This window comes from Cuculus canorus, chromosome 1 (assembly GCF_017976375.1).
Source record: "Cuculus canorus isolate bCucCan1 chromosome 1, bCucCan1.pri, whole genome shotgun sequence".
NCBI classification, from domain to species: domain Eukaryota; kingdom Metazoa; phylum Chordata; class Aves; order Cuculiformes; family Cuculidae; genus Cuculus; species Cuculus canorus.
In genome coordinates, this window is record NC_071401.1 from 7,561,112 (window position 1) to 7,584,801 (window position 23,690).

Sequence of the window (23,690 nt, forward strand, 5' to 3'; positions counted from 1 at the left end):
CAGCACAGTGTTTACAATGAGACACAGGGCCAGGATGGTCTGTATACACAAACTGTGCCTGCCTGCCAGGCCGACAGCACATGCCATACATACTCTTCAAATTAAAAGCAAAGTTAATGTTGTATTTAACCTTGAGAGCATTCAACAGGTGGGTCATACCAATCTAGGAGTAAGCACACAGACATATGAAATGTCCATATATGTTGTGACAGTGTTTATATTTATCATGCTTATTTTAACTCCAAAATGTGTCTGTAATTTATAAGCAACTGAAATGTCAGCATTTGAAGCAGAAATATTTTAATGTGTTTATGCTGAAGTATAATAAATAAGGCTGTATATATATTTTTTTTTTTATTTCTCACACACACATGTGGACACAGTGTCTGTTGTGTTTTAATGACCACTATTACAAATGAGTACTGTATCCATCTGAAAAGATGGTTTCATCCAGATCTTGTTTGACAGATAGTAGCTGAATTTATGTTGTTCTTGTATCGTAATTTCACAGAACGTAACAGCATGTTATTTGTCTTCAACTTTTCTTTTTTCCCCCCAGAGAGTGGTGGCACCAAAGGGGAAAGACTGAGTGCCAAACTAAAAGCTTTGCCTGGAGCAAATGAACCCTATGAAAGTAGCATCAGGAAAGAAATAGGCAAGTGGGCATCTCACACCTTCTTACTTTTCTGGCCCTGAGAGAGGGGGGAGATGGAAAAACTAAGTTCTTGGAAGAGCATGTTCAGACAATTTTCCACATGAAATAAATGTGAAGAACGGCTTTACCTCATTATTGTCCGGAGTTCACAAAAAATAATGTTAAAGATTAAAGAATGTGACCTATGTAAATATTTATTCCTTTTGATACCTATCTGTCTGCTGCATCTGTTAGTCAGTTCTTGCAGATCTGCAGTTCTTCACTAAGACTGAATTTCAAAGGGTTTTAAAATCCCAAAGCCATGTGGAATGTGTTACTTCCTAAAACGCCCTTCCCTTAACCAAGTCATTGGTCTTCCTGTTCCATGCACTTTTCCAAAGTCATTTTCTAACTTAATGACTGTAATAAATTAGAGAAATATTTATTTTAAAAAAGAAGGAAAAAAAACCCTTGTATTGCTGGCACTCAGGTACTTTGCTCTTGTGCCGAGCCTCGCTTCCCAAATGTTGTATCTTGTTCTGCCTCAGTGTTCATGCGCTTTTTCTGGTCTGCATTTCAAAGGCACCGTCCAGATGTGCAAGGTTAAAGCCCATTGTTGTGTTTGATTGTATAGGTTTGAAACCAAGCGAAAATTACTTGCAGGTAACTGTTTCAAATGTATTTATTTAAACCCTAGATGCCTTCTACATAGATCCACTTGGCCCACAAGCAGAAAGACCAAAAACTGCGGCAAGAAAAAGAGCTGAGGAAGATGACTTTGCAGATGAACAACTAGGAGAGGATTTGCTTCCAGAATAGCATATGGTCAACTCATAATTTTTTTCTCCTTTTAAAAGTTTTGGCAGAAAAAAAATTATGCACGATGATTTTTGTAGCAGATTTTGATACAATATTTGTGAAATACTTTGGCTATCTGCTATCTTACATTAAAAACCTGGATTTGAAGTTGCGGTGTCTTTTACAATTGATTAAATAAAATAATGTTGAGGTTTTTACTTACACATGAAAACTACACAGGTATTCAAACTCATTACAAGCTGTATCAAATGCATAAAGCTTTTGCTTTCAGAGATACATCCCATGATAATAGGCAACACAGCAGTCTCTGAAATTTCACCTTTCACTGCAAAATACCTCACAGTTTGAAAGACCCATTTCCCTCATGCAAAGCCAGAGCCTACCTAAGGCCTGGGAATCAACTTTCTGAAGATGTTGGGTATGACCTTGGTCAGCTTTAAGACCTCAGTTCAGCAAAGCACTTGATACTGAAGAATGAGTCTTCATTTTAGTCTGTGCTTAGCCAAGCTCGGGCCAGTTTGCAGTCTCCTGGCAATCTCTTAGGTATTTTTGCAATTAGGAGGGTTTTTTTATTTCAAACGGTCAGTGGGTAGGATTTCAATCTTATTTGTTCAGAATTGCTAATTAGATTTCAGCTTTCAAAATTACATGAGGATTGTGTGGCCAGCAGGTCAAAGGAGGTGATTCTGCCCTTCTACTCCACTCTTGTGAGACCCCACCTGGAGTATTGTGTCCAGTTCTGGAATCCTCCACATAAGAAGGAGATGGAGCTGTTGGAATGGCTCTGTTCTGTGTTCATGCTTCTTCATGAACCATGAAGGGTCCAGAGGAGAGCTGCGAAGATGATCAGAGGGCTGGAGAACCTCCCGTATGAGGACAGGCTGAAAGAGTTGGGGTTGTTCAGCCTAGAGAAGGCTCCAAGGAGACCTTATAGTGACCTTCCAGTACATGGAGGGGGCTACAGGAGAGCTGGGAAAGGACGTTTTACAAGGGCATGAGGTGATGGGATGAGGGCAGATGGCTTTAAATTGGAGAGGGGAAGATTTAGATTAGACATTAAGAAGAAATTCTTCACGCTGAGAGTGGTGAGACCCTGGCACAGGTTGCCCAGGGAAGCTGTGGATGACCCTTCCCTGGAGGTGTTCAAGGCCATGTTGGATGGGGCCTTGAGCAGCTGGATCTGGTGGGACGTGTCCCTACCCATGGCAGGGGCTTGGAACTGGATGATCTTTAAGGTCCCTTCCAACCCAAACCGTTATTCTACGATTGTGACACTGTCAGTGCCAATACACAGAGGCAGCTTTCTACAGCCTAGGATTTGCGTGTGCAAAGTCGTGAATTACCGAAACCATAATGTTAGTTACAGATTGAACAAGTTTGATCTGAAGTCATAGAGGCGCGTTAAACAGGAACCTGGGGTTGCTGGTTTGTATCACATTTCATGGGTAACAATAGTATGCTGGTGTTCAGAATTTCCTAATAAATTCTTCCAAAACTGGTACGCTGGGGTGGCAGGGACTTTGGTTTAATTGTTAGACCTGGGTTATTGCACTTCGAAATGCAAAGATTCAGTCTTCTAAAACCTCCAGTGCTCATTCTCAGCCTTGGTACTCACGCTGTTCCCTGACTAGTGGCACTGGGAAGTTCTCTTCAAATGTCCATGAAATCATAGAATTGTAGAATAGTTTGGGTTGGAAGGGACCTTAAAATATCATCCAGTTCCAACCCCCCTGCCATGGGCAGGGACATCTCCCACCAGACCAGGCTGCCCAAGGCCCCATCCAGCCTGGCCTTGAACACCTCCAGGGATGGGGCAGCCACAACTTCCCTGGTCAGCCTGTGCTAGTGAAGCTATTCTGAAATGTTCTTTTCATGTTTTAAAAACATCTGCCTGGTCTCATAAGATGAGACCTGCAAGTGGGTAGAAATACTTCTGTGACAGCACTGTTGCAGGAATGTGGTCCTGTGGGTTTATGGTCCAGTTAATGAACTGCTCTATACGGAATGTGTCTCCCTTGATACTGGTGCAGCGCTCAGTCCAGGACTGTGCCAGATTCTGCTTGGTGCTGTAAGTAGAGAACATTTAGCATAGCTTATGGAACATCCTGAGGAGTTCACCAAAGAAGAAAGACACCGTAAGCTTTGGGGGCTGATCCTTCTAGAGGACAGAAAAGAGCATGAGGAGGAAGTGGATGCCACCTGTCTTATTTCTGCAGGTCTTTCTGCAGGTCTTAGCAGCAGGAGAGAAAGGAGGAAAGATAACCTCATCTGCTGCAGGTAGAGACAGAAAGGGAAAGAATAGATGGTTTATGTGGCTAAAGAACTTGGATGCCAAACTGCAATGCTAACATACCAAGGCAGAGCAGTCTTTGGCTTTTTGACTCTGTTCAGCTTGGCAGGGGAGACCTTCGTTGTCTTTTAGAATGAGAAACACAGAAATGTGTTGCCGCTTTTGTCTCTGTTGGCTCCCCAGTTTCAGTGTGGACTTCACCATTTTACTTTTTTTCCACTCCATGACAGTAGCCCAAAGCCAGTGCACACCAGTCGACACAGAGTCCATGTGGTGATGTTATCTGGGTACGTTCTGGTTGTAGAGCCTGCAGGAACTTGCTGTCTCGGGCACTGGGCAGCCCTGACCTCTCTTCACCAAGGCTACCTCTGCAGTCAAAACCTCGGCACTGATACCCAATATAACAGTCTCTACATGTTTAGTATTTTCCATGAAATATCAGTCAAAAAGACAAAAGAGGGGAGATGGAAAAGCAATTTTGCTGAACAGTGCTCAGAGAAGGACTTGGGCAGATGACTTAGCCTTAGGGTCACACCTGAGACCCAGGTTTCTTTTGCCTGTTCTTCAGTGCTGTCACATCTACTGCTCCAGTCATGGGTTGACACCTCCCTGGATATCATGGTAGTCCTTTTCTGTCAGGCTTATTGTCTTGGAAGACCCGGGCCTCTAGGATGCAATGTGTCAAGCAGGAGGGAGCATTTTCAGCTACAAACTGCAGTGGAATGAGGTACCTGACTAATCATGGTGGAAGAAAGTATTTGGGACTGTGGTACAGCAGGGAGCATAGATGAGCCTGTGAAACTGTGCAAAGGGGAAGACAGACAAGAAACAGTCATGGTCTTCTAACATGAAGCTATATGAGTAAAGCATCTAATCAAACATTGCAATTGCATAGCTCTGTCTATGATAAAGGTGTACGACTTGGTCTATAGAAACACCCCTATGGGCATCAGAGAGATTTTGATTGGTAGCACTTTCTTGGTTTGGTTTGCCCAGATGCCTGACTTGTTCGTTTTGTAAAATTCTGTGCTTTACAAACAGGAATGCACTTTTGTTCCACTCCTGCACAAACTCCCAGGAACTTCTGGAACATGTTGTTTCTTACGGCATCAGGATTTGATTATACAGTGCTCCAGATGAGGATGTATTTGCATGTTACTTTGCAAGCACAGTGGAACGGACAGAAAACCATGTGATCCAGCTGCAACACTGTCAGCTTCAACTTGCTGACAGTGAAAATGGTTCAGCGCAGGTTCATCTCCTTCAAAATTGTATTAACTATGGCTACATCTCTACTGGAATTGCAGCATTGCCATGACAGGTGTAGAGCAGAAGAGCTGATGTGTAACTATTCATCCTGTAAGACCAGTAGTGCGCTCCCTGATACAGTTTTGGCCCGTGGAAACTTTACAATATTATATGGTTGAAACACCAAAGGGCAACAGGAGAAGCCTGGGAGACTATTAAGAACACTTATGAACCATAAAAACTAGCTGTTGTTTTCTGCCAGCAGGTACAAAAGTGCCTACAAGACATGAGCTCTGCACCACCCGCCCTCTCTGTCTGAAACTTCCCTCAAAAATAAAGTTTTCTGATTCATGAACCCATTGGCTGGTTCCTGTTTATGTGGTCTTTTGGGAGACACTTGTCCATGTACAGAAATCTCTATAAATCTGTACATCATACAGAAACACTTCCTGACACAAAGAAGTGGGGACCCACTCCGAGGGTGTTCTGAGAACATGGTGATATGATGGTTTCAAAGCATGACAACTGTCTGATCACAGTTGGAAGCTGTATGACACACGTGCAGGTATGACATCGTCAATGACAGCAATCTCCATGTGTGCAGTGGGCAAGGGCTTCCTGTTGTCACGTACTTCCACAGAAGCTGTAAGGGGTCCTGTCAGCCAGCTACAAGCCAGGATGAAAACATGTGGGCCATGAGATGGTTGGAAATGCCAACTACCTGCCATAAAGTGGCATCTGAAACCTGAAAAGGCCAACTCTCCATGGCGAGCTCTCCATGGCAGACAACTCTCTGCAGGACGACTCTCTGTGAGACAACCCTACACGGCTGACTCTCTGCAGGGGCAGCTCTACTCAGGAAGGGTTAGGGTTGGGGGTCCTCACACAGAGTTGTCCCTGAAGAGAGAGTTGGCTGTGTAGAGTTGTCCTAGACCCTCTGAAACAAAGTGGTGCCCCCTGTGTGTGTTGTAGGAGGGGACTTCCTGCTCTGAGGGCCCTTCTTGGGCTGACAAGAAGGGGTGACTGGTGCTAAGAAATGGCCATGAGCCAATCACAGAGCGTATGAAAATGAGCGGGCCACGTTTTTCAAAACAATGGCTCCATTTCCCATTACAAAGAGCAAAGAGTCATCTCCTTTGGCCAGCAGGATGAGGCAGGACACAGTCTGTGGACTCCATACAGACCTTGCCACCACCCTGACTGTTGTCACGGGCAAGGGTGGGATGTTCTATGCTCTGTCACTAGAAATTTTTTCACCTGGGCCCACTGAAGGAAAACTTCTCACTGCCTTGTCTGTTTTCTCTTAGAAAACAGTCATGAGCACTGGAATTCCCTACAGATCCATGTAAAGGTCCATATGGCTGAATTTATTGATTGAAATATTATCATACATTGCATCAAATCCAGGACAGACTTTTTATTACTAAAGATATTTTTTTCCAATATTTCACTATACAGATATCTTAAACCCCCTCATATTCTAAGAAAATTATAAATCAGTGTCAATGACAACGGTACCTTAGTAACATCTTAGTAACTTCTAAAGGAAGAACCTAAGTTTTTCCAAGGTGTGTAACTGAATTTTTTATGATTCCAACGTCTCTGGGGTAGACTATGCCATAAGAGCACTTACGCGTAGCACTCTTTCAATCCCCACTTAAAAGAATCTCATTTGCTGCCCTTGTGGGATTCTTTGAATCAATGAGATTGCTAATCATTAGAATTATTGGTTAGATGAGACTCAAAGCCTAAACTCACTGGAAATGTAATTCTGTGCCATCGTTTCGTCTTCTTCTGCTCTGCTGTTTGAGGTAGACCTCCCCAAGAAGTGTCAGTGCGTACAAAGGATGTGCACAGAAGTCATGTTTTGCAAAGCCATACATGACATCCTCACGCTACTCCAAAAGTGCTGAGAAAAGATACCGGTTTATCACAGGAAGAGGAATATCATAGAATCATAGCATCATAGAGTGCTTTGGGTTGGAAGGGACCTTTACAGGTCATCAAGTCCACCCCTCCCTGCAGGAGCAGGGACATCTTTAACTTGATCAGGTTGCTCAGAGCCCCATCTAACCTGACCTTGAATGCTCATCTCCACTCTATGGATATCGTGGAAGGGATCCGAGGAAAATCTGGCTCATCTCCATGGAAGGGACATGAGGATCAACCTCAGCTCATCTCCACCGAAGGGACCTGAGGAAACCCATGTCATGTCCGCAAAAGGGACCTGAGGGTACCTCAGCTCATCTCCACGGAAGGGACTTGAGGCAACCCGGAGGCAACCCCGGCTCATCTCTGTGCCACGGATGTTGTGGATGAGATCTGAGGGAACCCCAGCTCACCCCCCGCGGCAGGTCCCCATTAACTCCTTCTGCTCCCCGCGGCAGGTCCCCGTTAACCCCTTCTGCTCCCCACGGCAGGTCCCCGTTAACCCCTTCTGCTCCCCCCGGTTCCCCCGCAGGACGCGCTCCCGTCTCTCCTCGCTCGCCCCTCCCGGCTCGGGGCTCCCGCGTCTCCGGCGGGTCCCTCTCCGTGTGGCGGCTGTCCGGGCTGTCCGAGCGCCATGCAGCGAGGCCGGGTGAGGGGCCGGGGCTGGGACCGGGCTCAGGGGACGCTCAGGGCTGGGATTTTGGGGCTGGAATGACGGCGGCGTCGTTGCAGGTGCGGGCGGCGCTGGCGGCGCTGCTGTGCGCGGCGCTGCTCCCGCTGCCCCGCGAAGCCGCCAGAGCTTCCAAGCGCCCCCGGAGCTGCGGGGAGCGCCCCGAGGAGCTGCTGGAGCAGCTGTACGGGCGGCTGGCGGCCGGCATGCTCAGCGCCTTCCATCACACCCTCCAGCCCGAGCGCAACCGCAGCTGCCCCGCGGGCACCAGGGGGCGAGGGCCCGTCAACCTGCGCAGCGCCTCGCCCTGGGCGTACAGGTGACGGGGGGGGGGGGAATAGAGGGGGGCCGGGGGATAGGGGGGGACAGAAGGGACGGGGGGTGAGGGGGATCGGGGGAACATGAGGGATGAGGGGGACAGGGGGGCTGGGAGGATAGGGGGAACAACGGGACGGGGGGGACAAGGGGGATAGAAGGGGACGAGGGGGATAGGGAGGGATGGGGGGATGAGGGGGAACAAGGAGGACGGGGGGACAAGGGGGACAGGGGCGGGGGGATAGAGGGGGATGGGGGATGGAGAGGGATGAGCGGGACAGGGGGGAGAAGGTGATGGGGGACGGGGGGGAGAGGGGAGGATGGGCGAGATAGGGAGAGGTGGGGGGATGGGGGAGAAGGTGATGAGGGGACAGGGGTATGGGGGTATGGGGGAGAAATAGGGGGGATGAGGGGAATGAGTAGGACGGGAGGATGGGAGGATAGGAAGGGATGGGGGGACGGGGCAGAAGGTGATGGGGACTGGGAGGACGGGGGTTAGGCGGAATAGGGGGCAGGGGGGACAGGAGGGACAGGGGCGAGAATGTCTTGGGAGGACGGAGGTTAGGGGGGATGGGGGGATAAGGGGACAGGGGAGTATGGGGGGATAGGGAGGGATGGGGGACGGCGGACAGAGGGTTGTAGGGGATGGGGAGAGATGGGGGAATAGGGGGGACGGAGGGGCAGGGGGGACAGTGAGGGATGTGGGACAGGGGGACGGAGGGGATAGGGGAGTAGGAGGGACGGTGCGGGATAGGAGGGGAATGGGAGGGATGGGGGGACAGGGGAGACAGGGGAACAGGGGGTATAGGGGGGCGGGGAGAATAGGGGGAACAGGGGAGACAGGGGGATGGGGGGGATAGGGGAGTAGGGGAGACAGCGGTGGATAGGAGGGGAATGGGGGGAATAGGAGGGACGGGGGGGATAGGGGAACGGGGGGGCAACACGGGGTGATAGGGGGAATAGGGGGTGGTAGGGGGGAACAGGGAGAGACGGGAGGGGTGGGGGGATAGGGGGAACGGGGGGGACAGACGGGATGGGGAGGACGGGGGGAGCAGGGGGGAGAAGGTGATGGGGGGACCGGGGGGGCAGGGGGACGGAGTCTGGCGATGGTGAAAGGGGTCGCAGCAACAGAGAGTGGACTGGTAGAATGATGGAATGATGGCAATATGGAACCGCAGAATCATAAAATCCCATAATTATAGAATGATAGAATCATAGAGTCTTAAAATTATGGAATCATAGAATTATAGAATTATAGAGTCATAGAATCATAGAATTATGGAGTCATAGAATCAGACTGATAGAATCACAGCATCATAGAATAAAAGAATTATAGAATGATAAAATAATAGAATCGTAGAGTTATAGAATCGTACAATTACAGAATCAGAATTATGGAATCATAGAATTGTAGAATCACTAAGTTGGAAAAGACCTTTGAGATCATCAAGTCCAACTGTAGCTGTCTACCGCTAAACCATATCCCTGAGCACTTCAGCTTTTAAATACCTCTAGAGATTGTGACCCAACCACCTTCCTGGGCAGCCTCTGCCAGTGCCCAATAACCCTTTCTGTGAAGAAATTTTTCCTAATGTCTAATCTGAATCCCCCCGATGCAGCTTGAGGCCATTCCCTCTCGTTCTATCACCCATCACTTGGGAGAAGAGACCAGAACTCACCTCTCTACAACCTCCTTTCAGGTAGTTGTAGACAGTCAGCCTCCTCTTCTCAAGGCTAAACAAGCCTAGTTCCCTCAGCTGCTCCTCATAAGTCTTGTTTTCCAGCCCCTTCACCAGCTTCACTCCCCTTCCCTGGGCACACTCCAGCACCTCAATGTCTTTCTTGTAGTGAGGGGCCCAAAACTGAACACAGGATTCAAGATGCAGCCACCCCAGTGCCGAGTATAGTGGCACAATCACCTCCCTGGTCTTGCTGGCCACGCTGTTTCTGTTCCAGGCTAAGATGCTAGTGGGCTTCTTAGACACCTTCTTCACACTCTGGCAGAAGGATGTGAAGTAGACATCTAAATAGGGACATATTAGGTAAATGTATTAAAAAAACCACCTGTATGAGCAGTAAGGCTAATGGGCAGAAAGAGAAATAAGCAATGAATGAGGTTGAACAAGTTGTGAGATGGAGATCAGATACACACACCCACAGGAGCACACACTGCCCCTCATAAAGTCACTTCGGCGATGGTCATATGTGAAATTCACACCAAGAGGAAGTGACCCTCACCAAGAAGGCTCTTCCTGACTTTGGAGCAGCCCCCAAGGGGCTCAGATGCTTTCCCTGACTCCAGACATTGTGCTGGTGTCTAAAATACATCAGAGTACAGCGTGTGTTCTTGTTAGGTACCAGCAGAGCCGTATCTTCACCTACCCTGCTACAAACAGTCGCAAGGGCTTACTGTCCAGTTTGCTGGAGAGTCCAGTTTGCTGTAGGAGCACAGGCAAGAAATGAGTACTTTGATTTTCCACATTCATGTTTTCAAACAAGGCTTTGCAAACCTCAGCCTCCCTTGAGGTGGAACAGGGGCTGACAGACTATTTTTAAGGGGGCATAAAAGTCACTATGTAAAGTAAATCTGTTGTTAGGCTGGTTAATGCACAAAACAAGGGTCTGCATTGCTGTAGGGAACTCTGGAAAAGCTTGGAAAACACTGATGTTTCTGTGAAGAAACACTAAATCCAGCATGTGATCACTATGAAGTCTTCTGGTGACAGAATTGGGTTCTCTGTTTTCACCTGTCTGTAAAGACACTGCAGAGAACAGGAAGCTAAAACACGCACAAACTGAAAAGAAACCGACTTTCTTGCTACTTTCTGTACATGATCCTTTATACATACCTTGATGCTGTTACTGTGTATTCAGAAAACTGAAATATCTCCTTGTTAGTGATCTCTAATAAACATTTATTTTGTAGTATGGGTTTTGCCCACTTTCAGTTCAAGAAGTAATCCTACTGAGAGAAAGATGGTTTATTTGCTCAATAAGCCTTTCATAAACAAAGTATTTTTAGACTATTTAGACTATTCATTCTCTGTAAGCAGACTGAGGATTTTTGAAGCTATCTAAGTGTGTAAAAAGCAAGTATGAGGCATGGAACACCATTAGGCTCAGGTATTTTTTATGTTGGTCTTGCCAAATACTAGTGCTATCAGAAAATTGTTCTCCTCATCTGAAAACAGTGACTTCCATGCTCACATCTCATTGGGCAGGTATTTTTCAATTGGAGCACTGTGTAGGCAAACTTCTTGAGAACCTGCTGATATTTGGGGCCTGACTTACAAAAATTTTATTAAAAGGCTATAAATCTGCTGTACTTTTTAACAAAATGTTTTCAATCAGACCACTAACCATTCACATCAAATAACTTGATGACATCTCCAAGCTAGAAATTTTAAAAGGTAGTGAAAAAAGAAAAGTATTACACTGTCAAAGGCAAAATCTAAAATTATATTTAGTGGTAAAAAGGTTTCTGTAGGTTACAGAGGCCTGAGCACGCTATCTAGTTAACAGATCTCATTTACAGCTTTTTTTTCCTCCGTCCCAATTTTAGTCTACTGTTACCGTGCAATGAGACAGCAACAGAGATTGCAAGATTTGTAATGAAAGTGTAAAATACAGAATTGCTCAATATGAACAGTACTGTGCATTTGCTCTTACAGTCTGATATTTCATAGATTTTGAAGCCAGACATTATGAAGATCTGGTCTGTTCTGTAGTGTTCTCATGGATACTCTGGAAGCAAGCTCCCAAATCCCGATAGAGCTAGGGCGTATCTTTAAAACCGACATGCAGCTTCCCGTTAAAGATTACCTAATGGCACATCTTGCCAATGGTTAACCAAGTTCCACTAACACAATCCCAACAATTTCTTCTTCATGGCGGGGGTGTTATTATGGAAAATTGCATAATACTGTCTCTTGTAACACATAACTTTCTTGACAAGCCTACTTATATTTCATTCTTTTAATCTTTCCTCACGAGTTGCTGTCTTTCCCTCACCTTGCCAAGTTTCGTTGCTATCTCCTGAACTGCCTGTGAATTGCTGGAGTTGTTCTAGTAGTGAATGCCCAGAACTGAATTCTCTATAGGCATCCCCCTCTTGTACATCCTGATAGGACACCCCTCAAAGCATGAATGTGACTGGTTGAAACTTGAATCAAGATTCCCACCCTGCTTCAGTGTGGCTTACAGACATCTTTCTCTCCAATTTATTTTCTCCCCCTAAAGAGTTACAGTGCAGATGATTTCTTCTGTGTGCACAAAGGGTCTTTTTCCTTTTTGACCTGCATTTTAATGTCTGAGTTATCTCATGCTGTTTCTCTGTCTTCATTGGTGTTGCAGCAGTTCCCATTGTTACCATCTGCAAATTTCATTATTGTGCTCTTTATAGTCCCCATTCCAGGTCATTAATAATAAAGATATTAAGTCTGTCTCTACTTAACCTTCCCCTCCACATCTCCCTCGGCACCTGTTCCCAGCTGTTTAACGCTGCTTCTTTTAATTGTACTGCTCACATGACCCTTCAGCTTAAGTCAACTGATTTTTTTTCATATCAGCATTTGTAAGAAAGAATCAAATATATTGCTTAGAGATCTGTGTATACCATTCACCCTACTGCATGGCATATATGTGAGTTTGTCATTCTATTTAGTGTGGAAGAATTAGGTTTGATTGACTCAAAATACAGATTATTCTTGTGTGGCTTCTTTCCTTGCCTTTGTTCTATGGTTACTATTTATTTTCTATTACTTAGTCTTTACTTTGGTTATACAAAAATCTAGACTTACCTCATTTTTGGCTTGCTACAACCCAGAGATACAGGAGTTGCACATGGATTGCACTACAGATCCATCTGGTCCACAATCCTGCTGCTGACAGCAACCAGCAGTTGGTGTTTGAGGCAAAAGTTAGGGGAAGAATATTAATTCATCTCCCTGATACTGAAATTCCATCCTGATGGCCACAGGAGATCAGTATATAACTCAAGGCATGAAGTTTAATCACCCAAGTTGCTCTTCACCCTGTAGAGCTGTAAAGAGACAGCAGGGTTGAGTCAGTTGAGGGGAATGAAATCTCGAGCACACTGGATTTGCCTAGCGTTTTGGGAAGTTGGTCTAAGAATTACCCATTTTTTTTCAAAAACCAGAGCCAGCCGCAGAAGCTCTGCCATGAAGTCATCAGGCTGTAAAATCATCATGCTCACTGCGTGTCAGTTTGTGACATCTGTCCAGGAGTTGCTTGTCCTTTTTAGTACATAGTCAATGAAGTCTTGTACAGCACCTGCTTGTACAAGTGCTGTGGTTCACAGCTGCTTCACAAGAATTGGTGCTAAATGTTGTCGTACCACCCAGGGATCCCCGGTGACAGCACAGGATGAATGCTGATCGTTAAAAAGTATAGCAGCCACACGCATGGTGAATCTTTACCAATGCAAGCTCAGCTCCAGAGATGCACACACAGGTTACCCTTGGACAAGAGCCTTAAAAAGGGGATTAATTTTAAACACAAGCCTAAATGTTTGCATCATGAAGCTTGGGGTAATGGTTTAAAAATCTGGTCCTACTAAAATTAACAGGTAGTGCTGATTTGTGATTCTGCTCATGGTGCTGCAGAGCACAGGTACCATTCATTCATCAGCTGCTTACATCAGCTCTATTTTTATTCTCCGTTGTCTTAAGGTTATAATAGCATTCACAGCTACTTTATATGTGTACATTCCGAGTTTTGTGCAAACACGCTTCTATGTGAATTTAGCAAAAAATCTTTTACATCTATTCAAGAAGTCATTCCTGTTTCTGAATTTCCAAATCTCATGGCTTCTGGGCCTTTCTCTGGAGTCTAATCCTGTGTTTATTAAGGGTTCACTTACTGGGTTGAGAAATGAGTTTAGGGCCTTGGATTTGCAAAGGCTGAGATTGCTTTTTTTGTTTTGCTTTGTATCCAAGCAAATTGTCACTGTTGGAAAAGTAACAAAGCACTTCTTATAGTCTGCCTAGAAGTAATGATTTCTGTGGGCACCCTGATCTAGTGGGACCTGACCCTGCCCGTGGCAGGGGGGTTGGAACTAAGTGATCTTTAAGGTCCTTTCCAACCCAAACTATTCTGTGCTTCTAAGATTATTTACTGCTGTAAATTCACAGTAAGGTAAGATAATCAGCAAAATTTCTCAGCAACTTTTCCTGTACTGAGTCCCTAGGAATCAATGTTCAGCAAAAGAGAGATGTAAATTTTATTGATCTGATTATTTAACTTTTTATTGATCTGACAGTGAAATCCCATGTTAGCTAATCCCTCTCTCAGACATAGTCGATCTTGTTTTTTCTGTATTTCAAAAATCAGTTTTGTTTTATAAGCATCCTTGGTTTAGTGCTTGTCTACAGAAAATCTTCATAAAAGCAATACAGGCAAGTCTGTCCTTACTGGTAAAACTCAAACTTGTCTGCAGTTCTTTTGAAAAAGTCATACAAAAGGGATTTTCTTTTCGAATAACACTCCAGTGATTTTCAAGAACCTTATCCAAGACATTTTCCAAGATTCCAGTACCCAAAGGCGGCTACAAGAAAGGTGGGAAGGGACTGTTTACAAAGGCTTGTGGTGATAGGACTAGGGGCTATGAGTATAAACTAGAGAGGGCAGATTTAGACTATACATAACGAGGAATTTCTTCGCTATGATAGTGGTGAGGCACTGGCTCAGGTTGCCCAGGGAAGCTGTGGCTGCCCCATCCCTGGAGATGTCCTGATGACCAGGTTGGATGGGGCTTTGGGCAGCCTGGACTAGTGGGAGGTGTCCTTGCCCATGGCAGGGGGTTTGGAACTGGATGATCTTTAAGGTCCCTTCCAACCCAAACTATTCTGTGACTCTATGATTTAGCACAGTGTGCCTATCCCAAAGATGCAGCCGAGGGAAAGAATACAGGGGGACACAAAACTGTTCTCCTTTTTATTTCAGTACCTGTTTGTCCAACTCTTCGGAAAAGTAACTGTTAGCACTAAGCTATTTTATGCAAGCACTGTTCTTACTGCCTGTATATAAAACAAACTAAGCATAATGTGAACAAAGGAACACCTGCTAGAGAGAAGTAAATGTCTTGCCAAGAAGGAAAAAAAAATGTTGTTAGCTCTTAATCCTGTAAGTATTTCAGAGTGCAAAGTAAAAGGGATGATGATCTGCTTATTAAAATTCTGATAACATCCAGCTGTTAGCCTGGTGTTAACAGTGGTTTTCTAAGAGGGCTGTGTCCGCCTCCCCCAGCACAGCATCTGACCAACTGGATTTAAAAGCTTGGAAACTACAAAGTGATAATATTATTAAAAATAATACATATGGAAGTCGCTGTACAGGACAAGACAGGTTAAGTCTTTGCAGGAGTTTTACTTCTGAGAGAAACTTTTCTCTTGAGTTTCCAGTCTTAGTACATAAACGGCAGGAAGTCTGTTTTTCACTAGGAGCTCTAAAAACACTCGTAGGGTCGTAAGGAAAAGCAGCCTAGAACTAGTCACACTTCATTAGCAGTTCCAGTTCAGCACAAACCTGCTGCTTGTTCCAGCAGATGAAAACACAGCAGCCAGGCGTAGCTCACTGCTCCTGCCATTTGTAAATCAGGAGTGCTGGCCAGGCAGAGTTAGCCTGGATTCCACTAACTGGAGTTCACAGGACAAGGGCAGCCTTTATTGAAATGGCTCGTCTGCAGAAGTGGCCACAGCAAATGACACAAGGATGCAGGGGACACTTGGGTGGCAGTGGAAAGCTGCACTTACAATCACAGAATCACCAAATGGTTTGGGTTGGAACAGACCTTAAACCATCCAGTTCCAACCCCCTGCCATGGGCAGGGACACCTCCCGCTGGATCAGGTTGTTCAAAGCCTCATCCAGCCTGGCCTTAGACACCTCCAGGGATGAGGCAGCCACATCTTCTCTGGGCAATCTGTTCCAGTGCCTCACAGTGAAAATTTCTTCCTAATATTTAATCTAAATCTCCTCTCTTTCAAAGTAAAACCATTCCCCCTTGTCCTATTGCTGCACTCTCTGATAAAGACCCACTCCCTAGCTTTTCTGTTAGGCCCCCTTTAAGTACTCTAAGGCTGCTATAAGGATATAACCGCTTGTCTGGTTCTCCATCTCCAGGTGCTTCTGTTGTGTCCACACCAGTTAGGTGCATCTTCAAGGCCAGGTTGGATGGGGTCTTGAGCAGCCTGATCTAGTGGGAAGTGTCCCTGCCCATGGCAGGGGGTTTGGAACTGGGTGATCTTTAAGGTCTCTTCCAACCCAAACTATTCTATCATTCTATGATCTTTCACTACTTACAGGAATGAGTCAGTGCAAAATTGGCGCATGTGTTTTGTCAATTTAATTAATCAGATCAAAGATGTTTGCCCTGTTCTAGGTGAGGACATGAATAAAATGACTTGTAGTGCTTGGAGTAGTGGAGATACATCAAACTACAGCAGCTGAGGCTGTGGTCATTACATGCGCAGAGTGATTATGTTCAATACAAGAAAACAGAGGAAGCAGGTGACACAGCTGCATTTATAGAGCTAGGTTAATGTTGTTTGTTAGCAGTTCAGACCCAAATCAACTTGGGTTGCCCAGAAAGATGAAAATGAGGCTGTAGTTATATGGCCTTTCTTAATGGTCTTGAGCTGAAAATGCCGAACCTTGCATATGGCTCCAAAGTTTTGTGACATTTGAGTTCAGTGTTTAATTTCAGGAAGAAATAGTTAGTCTTCAGCTTTGACGTGCTGGACTGGAATTAAAACCATGCCTCTTTTGGATCCATCTTTGGGTTTGGATCCTTTCTGATCCAGGAAAGCTGGAGAGGGGCTATTCATAAAGGCTTGTGGTGATAGGATGAGGGGGGACGGGTATAAACTGGAGAGGGGCAGATTTAGACTGGACATTAGGAAGAATTTCTTCACCATGAGAGTGGTGAGACACTGGCACAAGTTGCCAAGGGAAATTGTGGCTGCCTCATCCCTGGAGGTGTTCAAGGTCAGGTTGGATGGGGCCTTGGGCAGCCTGAGCCAGTGGGATATCCCTGCCCGTGGCACGGGGGTTGGAACTAGATGATCTTTAAGGTCCCTTCCAATTCAAACTATTCTATGATTCCTGCCAGTCCTCACACGATGGTTAGAGGTATCTACAGCAAACTTGGCAATATAACAGATTTTTCTGTACGAAACAGAAAGCCACACCATCCTTCAAAAAAACCCTCATTTATGCCAGGCTTTTGCCACATGGGAATTCAGAGGGGAAGCTTGTTGTGGACCATGATTCCAGTGACATTGTTCTCTTGTTATTATTGAAAACTTATGTTTGCATCCAGAAGCATGTTCATGCTTTCCAGTAATATCATAAACCAGGTGCTAGAGATAATACAGTAAAGGAAATACCAATGACTTGACATATGGTGTGTTTAACAATCCACCACTGAAATTATTCACACTAGAGTTTGAAAAGGGAATGTATCGTGGGAGAAAAGCTTGTGTGCCACTTTTTTCCCTTCTGTTGGCTACCAGACATTTTTTTTACATTGGTGTGAGATCCTGTAACATGAAGGTATTTCCTGAGGAAAGGAAGCAAGTATAAGAGGGACAGAGAAGCTTTGCAAAATGTACCTGAGACATCATAGATGCTTGGTTATGAGAGAACTGGTCAGATTATATGACCATTAGAAAAAAACAAAAAAGGGCAGCTTTCTTTGATGATAGAATAATCAAGTTTGTTTGGCTAAAGATGTGTTTCCAGATTGTTTTAACCAATAAACTGATGTTGTTTCTCCTGAAAAGGGCAGCTCCCTTCTGCCTCGTCAACAGCTGCTTGTTCACACTGGCTTGTTTGTGTAAGGCTCTGCATATATGTAGCAAGACAGCTGAAGAACCAAAATCCAGCTTTTGATGAGGTTACTTTTTAGGCTGAGAGAGTTGATTGTTCTGCCTAGAGAAGAGAAGAGAAGAGAAGAGAAGAGAAGAGAAGAGAAGAGAAGAGAAGAGAAGAGAAGAGAAGAGAAGAGAAGAGAAGGCTCTGTAGAGACCTTAGAGCAGCCTTCCAGTGCTTAAAGGGAACCTACTCAAAGCTGCAGAGGGGCTCTTTATCAGGGAGTGCAGGGATATGATGAGAGAGAATGGTTTTAAGGTGAAAGAGGGGAGACTGAGATTAAATATTAGGAAGAAACTTTTCCTGTGAGGGTGGTGAGAGACCATAGTATCACATCTTTGTTCCTGTGTCCAACAACATCCAGAGAAGAACATTGGATCTTGGATTTTGTTGGTCCAAATTGTACTTAGGCTACAAGCTTTCCAGCTCCTGCTAATCAGGAATTTCAAGAGACAGGGTGTTAATAAGCAAAAGAAAGGGTCAAACAACAAACTAAGACAACAAAAAATAGAGGCTATACCACTGAAGCTTTGGGGCAATGCTATATTTCAAAATGCAGCAGGAGAAGGCAGAAAAAAAATTAACTTTGCAGTTTATCTCAGTGTGGACATGCAAATGTTACTCTTTGGTTAGAGGAAGCGACAGTGGAGGTGAATTAGAGAAAGAAATCTAGAGTTCTGCTTTCAAGAGGAAGGCACTTTATAACCCCAAGTATACTAGGGAGCAAAAAGTGTTGCAGAAATAATAGTACAATTTAATTCTATTTAAGTTATAATATTTTAAAACATCATGTCATAGCTTCAACAATGATAATGTTAACAGTAATAATGTTAACGAAGACCTGTACCATTTTTTTAAGAACTCAAGGCAGATCAAAGGTTTGGAAATGCCCAAGTATCCTTTTTATTGCTTGATTTACCCATTCAGTCCACAATGCAAAACTTATTCTGCTTAAACCCCAGTCTCTTCATACTAAAGTGTGCGCTGTACGACCTGATCTGTTCTCTACGTTCATCATGTTTTTTCTTTACACTTTGCAAATAAGAAGCCAGACAGGAACAGCTACAGCTATTTTTCCTGGAAAAGAAAACAAAAATATTAAACGACTGTTTACGGTCAAATCACATTAATGTTTTCCAGATGACTGTATCTGTTTTTAGAGATACTAATGACTCTTTATTCTTTTATTCCGTATAGAATTTCGTATGATCCCACAAGATATCCTAAATACATTCCTGAAGCGTACTGCCTGTGCAAAGGCTGCCTTACGGGGATCTTTGGCGAGGAGAATTTTCACTTCCGCAGCACCCCTGTGTACATGCCCACTGTCATCCTCCGTCGCACGTCATCATGTGCTGGGGGCCGTTATGTCTACACAGAAGACTACGTCACTATCCCAGTGGGCTGCACTTGTGTACCTGAGCATGAAAAAGAGGCTGAAAGTGTAAATTCTAGCATAGATAAGCAAGAAGTGAAGTTGCTGGTAAGCCAGAACAAGCCGTCATCAGAATGAAGAATATATAGAGTCACATTACAGTATTGGTTTCCTATATTCATCATTTCACCACCTCAAGAAACTGCACCACAGTGGCAAACACACTGCCTTACCCTCTTTTTCTACTTACAATTATTTCAGTTATAAGATGGAAGGTTTGTCTAGTCACTCACATCATTAGAGATGACATTTCACGTTCAGAACTTCTTTACTTCAAGTAGGTATTTGTTGCAAATTCCAAAGTAGCTTTTTCTTTTTACTTAGAGCAGAACATTTTATCCTTGCTTATTCACAGTAAATTTTAGATGATGCAACTGTAAGACATGCTAGCTATTATTATAGCAAACTACTGGTTGTAGATGTTTTTAAGGAATATCTTATACTCCACTTTTAAATACTCTTATATAAAAATCACATACCTGGCATTCATGTGCCAAATCAGCAGTTAAAAGGATAATTTCTTAGCCTGGAAGAGCCTTCCTTTATACTGTGTATCTCAACACCAAGCAGTGTTCTTGGCTGTTACATCTTTGGCTTTTTATACACTATAGCAGGGAAACCTTTGCTGAGTTTGAGTAATTCATGAAACAATATTCTATGTTTGCTATTTTTGAACTTGCCAAATTGCTGAGGGTACAAAAGGGTGGAGAAAACGCATGCTAGAATATTGCAAAACTGCAGCAGACTTTTCTGATGTGGACTAAGTCTAATTATGCAGAAAATACCAATTAGAAACACACAGCTTGGTTCCCAAGAATTCTGCATTAGATTTCATTCGTCATTAACTGCTTAACTGTTTCTTGTGACAAAACTGTATTCTGTACAGTTTAAAGGCCAACACTTTTGTCATGTTAGGAGGGGAGATTCCCCATTAAAAATAAGAATTAAGGATAGGCTTCATCTCAGATACACTGAAACTGAGTAAACAGCCTAGGTCTTAACCTCTAGATGACATAGAAGTGAGTCTGCCAATCCAAACTTGTTAAATCCAGCTGATTTATAGAATTAGTGTTACTCATTTTTCCCTATGCTACACGTAACAATCACAAGCAAATGATACTACTCTGCCAAGGAGCAGCCTTCCCTTTTTGCAGCTTGCAAGGTCTTGGTGGCAAGCCCTAAGCAGAAACCCTAGGTACACAAACCCCTGCATTTCCAGAACAAGAGGCTTCAGGCTGACTCAGTCTAATGAAAGAGAATCGGGAATAACCAGGCATGTCTTGCACAATCATAACTTCTCAGAGGGACACAATCACCAAAGTTGATAAACCTCTGGGTGCACAGCCTAGAATATCTTCTGCAGTTGAAGACTCGTGACTGCAGCGTCATTACCAAAAAAGAATAAACACCGTATGTATTCGTTACATCAAGAATCTCAAAATTTGTCTTAATCCATAGCAGAGAGTGTCCCAATGCTATGCTCCTTTGGAGTGTCGTTGCTTGAGGAATGGAAAGACTATGAGCTAAGCAGAAAGAAAAGTTAAATGGGGACTGAAAATTACATGACAGCTCCTTGTCTTCATGCATAATTATTTACTGTGCTGTTTATGACTCAGTCTACTATAACAGTATTTTTATAGTGCAATCTGTATAGCTTCTTAGAAAGCCTAAAACATCTTTAAGAACTGCAGAAACCAATAAAAGATTCCATCACAATGTCAGATTGAAGTTCATAACTGTGTTTCTTGTGCAGATGCTGTTCCACAATTCTACTTGTCTTTAGATCTGTGTTTCTTCAAATAGTAATGCTTCTATCTCAAGGGGACTCTCAAAGGAGAGTTCAAAGAAGGTCATGAACTGTTTATACTGCTCAGAGAACAACTACTTGCCTAACTGCTCCCAGCAATTAAATGTAGTTACCTCTTCCCTGGAGAACGTAAATACTTGCAGCAATTACATCTATCTCCTTCCTCCTAATATGGAAGAACTCACTGTCTGAGAAGAGGGGAATGGTAATCAAAGACAGAAAGGCTCAAAAGGACAGCCAGCCCACGAAACAGGAGAAACCTTGTGTTAGATGATGCTTCAGTAGTGTATCCTCTCACTATTTAACTGTGGGGTTTTTCACCACATGCACACTTTCAGACAGGGTGAAGTTGCACTTTCAGGTTCCACAGTATAGAAAGCAAAGTCTTCACAGTAAAAGGCAGTTAAAAAAAAAACCCAAACAACAATAAAATGTGCCAAACCACACAGCCCTTAACATTTAGTAAATACCCAGAAGGACTACCAGCTAAACACTGCCCCACAGCAAAACTCGTCTGTCTACACGCTTTTGTTATAGGAATTTGTCTGCAACAAATTAGTTACTGGAGCACAAGCACTAGTATTAGTGGATAGCACAAATACAAGCTAGGTGGAAAGTGGATGGAGAGCAGCTTTGAGAAAGACTTGGGTTGGTTCATGAGGTCAACAAAACCCGGCAGTGTGCGCTTGCAGCCCAAAAATCCAACCATATCTTGGGCTGATCAAAAAAACTGTGGCCAGCAGGTTGAGGGAGAGGATTCTTCCCCTCTACTCCACTCCTGTGAGACCTCATCTGGAGGACTGCATTCAACTTTGGGGCCCCCAACGTAAGAAAGACATGGACCTGTTGGAGCGAGTCCAGAGGAGGGCCACAAAGATGATCAGAGGGCTGGAGCACCTCTGCTACGAAGACAGGCTGAGACAGTTGGGGTTGTTCAGCCTGGAGAAGAGAAGGCATCCAGTGAGACCTTATAGCAGCCTTCAAGTACGTAAAGAGTGCCTACAGGAAAGCTGTGGAGGGACTTTTTCCAAGAGTGTGTAGTGATACGATACAGCGGAATGGCTTTAATCTGAAAGAGGGTAGATTTACATTAGATGTAATGAAGGAATTCTCCACTACGAGGGTGGTGAGGCACTGGCACAGGTTGCCCAGGGAAGTTGTGGCTGCCCCATCCCTGGAGGTGTTCAAGGCCAGGTAGGATGGGGCCTTGAGCAACCTGATCTAGTGGAAAGTGCCTTTGCCCATGACAAGGGAGCTGGAGCTGGATGATCTTTTAAGTCCCTTCCAACTCAAACTATTCTATGATTCTATAATGTTGGAAATTATGGAGTCATTTTGAGGTTTCTCAAGTAACTATAGCATGTTCTGGGAATTCCCGAGAGTTGCAGGCTAAGATCAGGTAAACGGAACATGATCGATTTCGCCAATCCAGAAAACCAGATGCTTTAGCTTATGGATAGCTATATAGGAATTGGATGACTGAAAGGAACATACTAGAGAACTGCAAAACCTCAGTGGATCAATTGATGATGTTTGTTGGCGACCTTCTTGTCATACTGCAACAAGTGCAGAAAGCTTCCTATGGTTAAAAGGAACTTCATGTTATCATACTCAGAAGCCCATTTTCCTTTTCTAATCCTCACCTTCTTCTGTGCCAGACTTTCTCGCTGAGCCAGTTTGCTTCCTGCTCCAGCCTTCCACTTAGATGTCTCTTAAAAGCCATGTTTATGTTTCAGCACGAGCAACTGTTTGATAATCATTTGTTAGTGAACAACTGTTTGTTAACACTTAACATCAAGAACTGTGAGCTACATAAACATTTGTTAACCTTCAAAATATCCTTCCATATATAAACCCTCTCCACATTACTTATGTGGAAAAGGCTGAGTATTAAATGCAGCTTGCGTTTGTTTGGAATTTGTTTTTTTCAAGACATCATCACATCCTGGATTTATATCAGTTTCATTTTAACTGTGGTGTGACATTTTCCAGCTTCTATTCCTCTGGGAACAGCTGCTGCAGCCTTGTCTTTCATTTGCATGGGGGGGAGGGAGGGTTCCTTGGAGTTGCTTCAAGGCTCACAAACTGTTGACACAAGGCAGACATGAAATGCCTCATTGAACCAAATCCAGGCCCAGTAAATGCAAACAATTCAACACTGAAACTATCTGCCAGCTGCAGCTGATTTGAGAAAATTTTTGTTGTGCCAGGAAAAACCTTTTCCTTCAATGAGGTTGTCCCTGGAATACATTAGGAGCCACAAAACACAAAACAATATCCTTGGTAAAGAGGTTATTTTCTTTTCCCTAGTATCACTTAAGATAGGTTGGAAAATTCATATCATGCAGGAGGGCTGAGAAAAGCCCGAGGTGCTAGTTTTGGTTTACTAGCCAGTCATTAGATGAAGATGTTTGTCTGAGTAGGAGGAAATCTATGGCTGCAAGTAAACGTGATATGGCTAGTGGCAAGGGAAAAAGGCTCTGTTGTGCTCAGAAAGTTCAAACACCCATTAATCTTGCTAGGATAAGGGAATAGCCATAAATATGTGGAGTAGCACACATGAGGGAGGTCTAGTCAGTCCTACGTTTTGCCAGGTAGTGGTATGAGCTACCACTTACTTTTGCTGTACTCCAAGCTAAGGAGCCTGCAGAAC

At 44.2% G+C, this 23,690-nt stretch overlaps 2 protein-coding genes across 4 annotated transcripts in view; both read left to right on the top strand.

The window, feature by feature from the left end:
- IFT88 (intraflagellar transport 88) overlaps positions 1-2,551 on the top strand; it is a 56,674-nt gene extending 54,123 nt beyond the window's left edge. The window contains exons 25-26 of one of the 3 annotated variants that reach the window (XM_054078975.1): positions 560-655; positions 1,332-2,551. In XM_054078975.1, coding sequence (XP_053934950.1) covers positions 560-655; positions 1,332-1,453 — 218 coding nt within the window. In that variant the 3' untranslated portion in view covers positions 1,454-2,551. Of the gene's footprint in view, positions 1-559; positions 1,306-1,331 lie in introns of those variants that run through there. The other 2 variants (XM_054078964.1, XM_054078956.1) reach the window with 2 other exon arrangements.
- Positions 2,552-7,442: 4,891 nt separating this feature from the next.
- IL17D (interleukin 17D) lies at positions 7,443-23,688 on the top strand. Its single transcript, XM_054056738.1, has 3 exons — positions 7,443-7,569; positions 7,653-7,909; positions 18,993-23,688. Exons 1-3 carry the CDS (start codon positions 7,555-7,557, stop codon positions 19,306-19,308), a joined length of 588 nt encoding a protein of 195 aa, XP_053912713.1. The 5' UTR covers positions 7,443-7,554; the 3' UTR covers positions 19,309-23,688.
- The last annotated feature ends 2 nt before the right edge of the window (positions 23,689-23,690 follow it).

Coding starts and splice junctions, on each gene's coding strand:
- IL17D (XM_054056738.1), top strand. Junction 7,910..18,992: donor GCCTCGCCCTGGGCGTACAG/GTGACGGGGGGG, acceptor TATTCCGTATAG/AATTTCGTATGATCCCACAA.